A 6749-nucleotide genomic window follows, 5' to 3' on the forward strand; every position below is an offset into this window, starting at 1 on the left:
AATTCTGCCCTCTATTGGTCCAGCTATTCACTGTACTGTGATGTCGGACACAGTGATTGTAATTTATTATTTTTTCAAAATGGAAATAAATAATTCTCCATTCAGAAAGGGTTTATTTTACCGCAAAGGACAAAAAAAAAAAAAAGATGTGTTGTATATGTATCATATTATAGAGCAGTGGTTCTCAACCTTTTTGACTCAAAGGTCAAATTGTCCAACACAATTTACAAAAGCCTCTCAGTAGGTGAAATATTTCCTGCAGTTTTTCTGATATGATTATGACAAATATGGGTGTTGTTTTTTTTATGAAAAGAAACTGGGGAAACAAACAGAAACAAAAGTTATTGAGGAAACAATATTATATATATATATTTCTTGATTTTAGTTTTAAGTTCTATTTATTTGAATTTATTAATAATATTAATTGCATGAATAATAATATATTAATTTGAATCATTTTAAGTCACGACTAGTCACATAACGTCAGTATGGTGAAATCCAATGTGTCTTATTGACCATCTTGCCTGTAGCTTTATTTTCGGTTCACTACAGCTGATCCATGAGCTTTTCTACAACAGCAAATATTCATTCATTAAAACATCCTGTTGTGCTTTAAATATTTTATTTTACACAAAAAGTTATGTTGATACAGAGACATTCAGTTTACATGACTACAACCTTATGATTGTATGAACACATTAGTCATTAGTTAGACCACAATCCCTCCGTGGCACAAAAGTGCAGTCAGTATATAAATACCAGACAGACTTAAGAGTGTAAAAATCTACAAGATTTCCAAGAAAAAACAAATAACATGGTAGCACTTTCACTCGGGTACGAAGTATCCTGACTTTATGCTGTATCAGTTTCTTCAGCCACAGGGAAGTTTGGGCTATTTCAAAGAGAGTCTGTCCACTCTGTTCTCTTTTTTTCTTTCAAGGTTGCATGCGAATGGCTCCGTCCAAGCGTATCACTTCGCCGTTGATCATGGGGTTTTCTGCTATTGCAGTCACAAGGTGTGCAAACTCAGCTGGATCTCCCAGACGTGACGGGAAGGGCACCTGCCTGGCCAGGAAGCTCTGCACTTTCTCAGGTAATCCTGCTAGAAGTGGTGTTGCGAACAGACCTGTAGGGAAAGAAGAGGAAACATGGCAAAAGCATAGAGGATGTAATAGGAAAGGCAACAAAAAGGCATAATAATGAATTAACTGTGTTAAAAGTATAAGACTAACAGATGAGGACATCATTCTGTTTAGAGAAAATATGTGTTTCGGGGATACTGACCTGGAGCGATGGTGACCACGCGGATCCCCATTGGTGCAAGGTCTCGAGCAATAGGAAGTGTCATTCCCACAATCCCACCCTTAGAGGCGGAGTATGCAGCCTGACCCACCTTTAAAAGTCAACAAAACACCTTACAAAACATGTAGTGCTGCAGTGTTATACATCTGTAAGGTTGACAAGAAGTTCAAAAGTAGGGGTCAGTAAGAAGTCTCATACTCACCAAAGCTACATTTATTTGATCAAAAATACTGTAAAAACTGTAATATTGTGGAAATATATTAAAATAGAAAACTGTTATTTTAAATTGAAATTATATTGTAAAATGTAAAAATTGGATTCTTTGATGAAAAAAAGTTCAAAAGAACAGCATTTATTTTAAATAGAAATCTTCTGTACCAATATAAACGTATTTACTGTCACTTTTACTGTCCTTGCTGACAAAAAAAAAAAATCTTACAGACCCCAAACTTATGAACAATAGTGTATGGCTGTTATACCTGCCCATCATAAGCAGCAACACTGGCTGTGTTGACGATGCAGCCTCGGTGTCCATCTGCATCAGGCTCATTTTTTCCCATCTCCCCTACAGCCAGTCTGATCACATTAAAAGTCCCAGCGATATTCACCTTTAATAGATTACATTTATAATTCATGCAATAAGACTGATGCTTTAGAGAAATTACAGAGATAAACTTTACAGTGACAAATGAAAGTTGCTTTGGGATATTTAGAGTATTCATCAGCTGTAGAAGTGTATGATCCAGTGGCATGTATGAGTTTCAGGCAGCACTGTAAATACAGTGAGGCTTACAGTGATAACACGAGTGAAATCCTCCAGACTGTGGGGAAGGTCCTTTTTAAAGTTGTACGTTTTCACAGCCACAGCTATCCCAGCACAGTTCACCGCCAAGTCCACTTTGCCATACTTCTCCTTGGCCAAATCCACAGCCGATCTCACATCTGACTCCGATGTGACCTGAATTAAAAACAAAAGCCAAATCAGAAGGAAAGAACATTTTCGAAATCTGCATTGTCTAAAAGAGCAAAAAGAGAGAGTGAACAATGCTAAAGGGTGGTTCATAATAAGTGTCACTCACGTCAGTTGGTGCAAATGCACATCGCTCCCCAAGAGCAGCGGCCAGATTGTGTCCATCTGAGCTGGGCAGGTCCAGGATCACAGCGCTGGCCCCCTGACGGATGAGCCGCTCCACAGTCGCTCTCCCCAAACCAGAGGCCCCTCCTGTCACCAGACCCACCATACCCTGTCAAAACGTCAAAATGCCTGTTTTTGGGGTGTATTCTCTTAAGTGCAGTCTTAAATGAGTTAATAAGATTTAAATGAACGTAAAGAGCTGGGAGAAAATCGCATGTGTCAGATCAGTGTCATGTGTGTCAGATCAGTGTCATGTGCGTCAAGTCTTAAAGTGACAGTGGCCTAATATACCTGCTGCAGTCTGTGTCATTAATGTTAATTAAAGAACAGAAGAAAAGGAGAAGATAACTTGCTGCTCTTGACTGAATAAACAGTGTTGCTTTAATAAGGATTTGTCTATATATAATTATTTATACAGTGAAAATAATGATCGATTACTTTAGCATTTCTTACCTGGGTATCACTGTTAGACCGACCTAAAAATCTTAAAGCAGTTTATTTCATTTGAATCTTTGTTCTATTGTACTCATTTGTGCTATCGCTTGTAATTTATTTATTTGTTCTTATTCTATTACTTCCTGTTTGGGGGTGTATGTGGAATGCTGGTGACATAACCATATTTAATTATTAAAATACAATGTTACATGTGTCAAAAACAACTTTTACTCATTTCATTACAGGCCTTCATAGTACCTAGTAGAAATATGGCATTAAACAAATATGTAAAATATATATCTTTGTTGTTTGTACATTAATTTGGAGATTTAATGAGAATTTTGTATTACAATATAAAAAAATATTACAAATTTAAATGTTAGGTGCCATTAATTACAGAAAAGAGTGCAATACATTTTTTTAATCGATAGCTAGAAAGACAGACAGACAGACGCAAGGGTAAGAAAGATACACAACCTGCATAAAGCTTGGTGTTGTTTCAGTATACTACAAACACAATGCAGTCATGGTTCAACAGTAATATACGGCAAAACAATGAGGTTTTGAGCACACAAAACCGGAGTTTGAGGACTGATACAATGGAACAAATAAGAGCAAAGCTGGATAATCGCCATTGTTTCAAATATTTACCTGCCTATCAGTCAAACTCAGCTGCACAAAAGTTCCATTCAATTAGTTAGCAGTGAGGCTAGAACTTCAAAATACTGCGAAAAGATGTGAAATACAACCATACAACGACGCAAAAATTAACACAGGTAGCAAAGCAACCTTGCAAATTTGAACTACAGGAAAGACGACATTTTTGAGACTGTACATTTCTGTTAATTCATTCAATTTCTCTCTCACCTTGACACTTCTAATGTTCGCCATATTTACACGCTGCAACTGCTTGGGTACCAGTGGTGACGTCAACGCGCGACGTAAGATCCCTAGTTTCAGCCCAATCAGAAATACGGACACGACAACACCCTTTAACGCGATTGGCTGCAGTTCATTTGATTGACATCTTCACATGAAGTCTCGCGCCAGTCATTAAAATTTTAAGTTCACAGCGCATTTAATATGTTGATCCGCTAAAGGTAGTCTGAAGACTCATATTTTGAAAATATATTTTGTAAGACCCATTTATTTGAGGAATATTAAAAACGAAATCCAGTTCTAATAATAATGAATAACTACTGAGACGGGATGAGTCTATTCAGTTTACTTTTATAAATTACAGCAGTTGCACAAATAATCATAATAATAACATAAATAATCAAAATTGATACACAAATGTATGAGCTGACTGAACAATTACATAACAACCTAGTTAGCATATTGGATAATGACGATAGTGCAGTCCGATTTCTGACCACCATTTTACACCTCTGTAACATTAAATAAAGACTGCATGAAATAAATTAAGACCTTCAGTTATTACCATCAATATTTTTATTTGGGGGTTAAAGTCACCATGAAATCAAAACTCACAATTCTTTTTATTTATTTATGGAATTGCAGTATTTATTATAAATAATTCATCCGTGCACATCATTATTTTTTAAATTCATGTATCCTTGTAATCTTTAATCAAAATAACTTCCCCTCCCTCTTGCAGCATAATCTCATCTCATCTCTGATGATGTGTTTACTGGCGTGAGGGCAGGACAACCTGTCACTCACATGACATCACAGCGATATCAAACCACAACCATCCAATCAACTACCCATAGACAAAATCAAGTCCCGCCCTTCATTTTTCACCTGGATATGCCCCGCCCCTGGAGCTCAGACTTCCAGACCCACTGAAAAAGTCCAAGTCCAGACTTCCAAAGGTCTGTCACAGTGGAAACCGAATCCCACGCCTGCCCAGGGTGCACATTAGGGAAGAAAAACTATCACAACTTCCGTTTCATGCCGACTTTAAGATATTGTGAAGTTTGTACAGTAAGACAATCACCAACTCTCCACAATTTACACTCTCAGAAGAAAGCACACAGTACAAAGATACGTAAATTCAGCTATCCACAAATGAAGGACCATCATTGGTGCATCTGATGTAAGGGAGCAGCTGTGAGAAAGACAGTAGGCTGTATAGTTATCTCCCAGATCTGGTGTGATCCCAAACTATACAAACTACTACCTCATTCCACAGCCCCCATGCAGCAGCCCCTCTGTCTGGTACCCTGCGGGAGGAGACAGGAGGCAGAAAGACATGTCAGCGCTACAAATATATTGCTTGTTTGTGCTATTTTTATTCTAAATTTAACAAACTATCTTTGCCACTGCTAATGTGATTTTCATAAATCCCACAGTGAAGGCTGTCATCATCATCCTTTAACCCCTAGCTCAAACATCCACACCATGGAGTGTGGGCAGACTTCTGGCATATTTCTTTTGAAACATGAGTCATGATATACCATGAACAACAAAGAGATTACACAAAATGGATCAGGATCTGGTGCTCCGCAGCATTTGATGCAATAAATGTATTGCCACTTATATGTGCTTACAGAGCAATGGCAAAAAATAATGAATACTGCTTATTAAATAATGTTATGCATTATAATATTATTATTATGCATTATATATTGTATATTTCACAAAATAATATTTCACTGTATGACTGCAACTCTGGTTATAATATGCATTATGCACTGTATTAGTAAAGATAATGCAATAATAGCAGTGTATAGATACCGACTGGTCTTGAGTGGACTTGAGTGAAATTAAGCAATGAATCAACCCATATGGAAGATTTTATTGCCACATACAATAAAGCATATACGCACATATACACAGAAATCTTGTACAGTAGTAAATATATGCATCCCTGCTGGGAAATCCAGCTAAAGCTGGTAGCTAAATTTTGGAACATGGTAGCTTGTTTCTTAACTCTGTTGCTGATCCATGATGATCTGCTAGAATCAAACTGTCATGCTCCAAAGCAAAATCATCTACCATCTTAAACTGGATTTTCCAGCAGGGATGTGATTCCCACCCATGCACATTTCAAGAGAGCATTAAAATAAACTGCACGTAAACTGAATGTTAGAGGTGATGATGACTGTTCTGGTATACCGGTATTATTATTATTATTATTATTATTAATGCAAACCATCCATCCTAGCTCAGTACTTCTGTCTTAGTAATCAACAGCTGGCAGAGGCTTGATAATGCATGTCAGTCTGGTGTGTTTGAATCACATCAGTGTTTGATCGGTTGAACAGTAGACTGTCTGGCCGCCAGATTAATTTTATCATGACAAGCAGAGACACGCGTGCGATTATCAGTGTCTTATCGAGAAAATTCAGCTTTGCAAATCAGATCGACACCCTAACTAGACTGGCTTACCGCTTGAAATGGAGCATTTTGTCAGCTAATTTTTCAGTGAATATTGCAGATCTGCATGCATGATCTACGTTGCCTTTCACGTGATGTTAAGATCATATACTCTGAATATTAGTAAAGCTATCAAATACGAAAAATGGCGGTTGCCTCACTAGTGCCCCCGGTTTGATAATCAATAAATTGCATGCTAAACAGGAAATGTGTCCACGCAAATGTAAGACAGATTGTAAATTGCTGCGCCCGTGTTCGCAGTGACTGCGGCAATGACAATTTAAAGAAGGAACGTGGTGTTTCGCTCACCTGAGATCGCGACTGTACATGATACCGCCATCTTACATCAGCAGAAGAGCAGAGTGAGACACACTAGCTGCAGGCGCGCAGATCTACCCCTGAGGTGACCTGCCCCTTGAGTGATGTGATCCGATCCGCCGTCCTCTCAGTTCACGATTAGGTCATTTAATGGACTACAAAGTGAGCAATTAACAACTAATGGTTGTCAAATGTCACAACTTGCACGAGAGAA

General features: G+C 37.8%; 1 protein-coding gene across 2 annotated transcripts; it reads right to left on the reverse strand.

Annotated features, from left to right (window-relative positions):
• Positions 1 to 605: 605 nt before the first annotated feature.
• Positions 606 to 6633, reverse strand: hsd17b10 (hydroxysteroid (17-beta) dehydrogenase 10). 2 transcript variants are annotated; one of them, XM_084098935.1, is made up of 7 exons: positions 6527 to 6633; positions 4640 to 5061; positions 2382 to 2546; positions 2096 to 2260; positions 1782 to 1910; positions 1285 to 1393; positions 606 to 1126 (listed from the first exon to the last, which is right to left on the reverse strand). In XM_084098935.1, the coding sequence occupies exons 3-7, from the start codon at positions 2541 to 2543 to the stop codon at positions 936 to 938; spliced, it is 756 nt and encodes a 251-aa protein (XP_083955061.1). In that variant the 5' UTR covers positions 2544 to 2546; positions 4640 to 5061; positions 6527 to 6633; the 3' UTR covers positions 606 to 935. The 2 variants fall into 2 exon arrangements, with proteins under 2 accessions (XP_083955061.1, XP_083955060.1); XM_084098934.1 differs by lacking the exons at positions 4640 to 5061; positions 6527 to 6633 and adding an exon at positions 3740 to 3821.
• Between the last annotated feature and the right edge of the window lie 116 nt (positions 6634 to 6749).

Source organism: Abramis brama (genome assembly GCF_963993115.1).
Source record: "Abramis brama genome assembly, chromosome: 22".
Taxonomy (NCBI): Eukaryota; Metazoa; Chordata; class Actinopteri; order Cypriniformes; family Leuciscidae; genus Abramis; species Abramis brama.

Coding starts and splice junctions, on each gene's coding strand:
- hsd17b10 (XM_084098934.1), bottom strand. CDS start 3,763: ATGGCGAACATTAGAAGTGTCAAG. Junction 2,547..3,739: donor CGAACATTAGAAGTGTCAAG/GTGAGAGAGAAA, acceptor ACGTTTTGACAG/GGTATGGTGGGTCTGGTGAC. Junction 1,127..1,284: donor CGTGGTCACCATCGCTCCAG/GTCAGTATCCCC, acceptor CTTTCCCTACAG/GTCTGTTCGCAACACCACTT.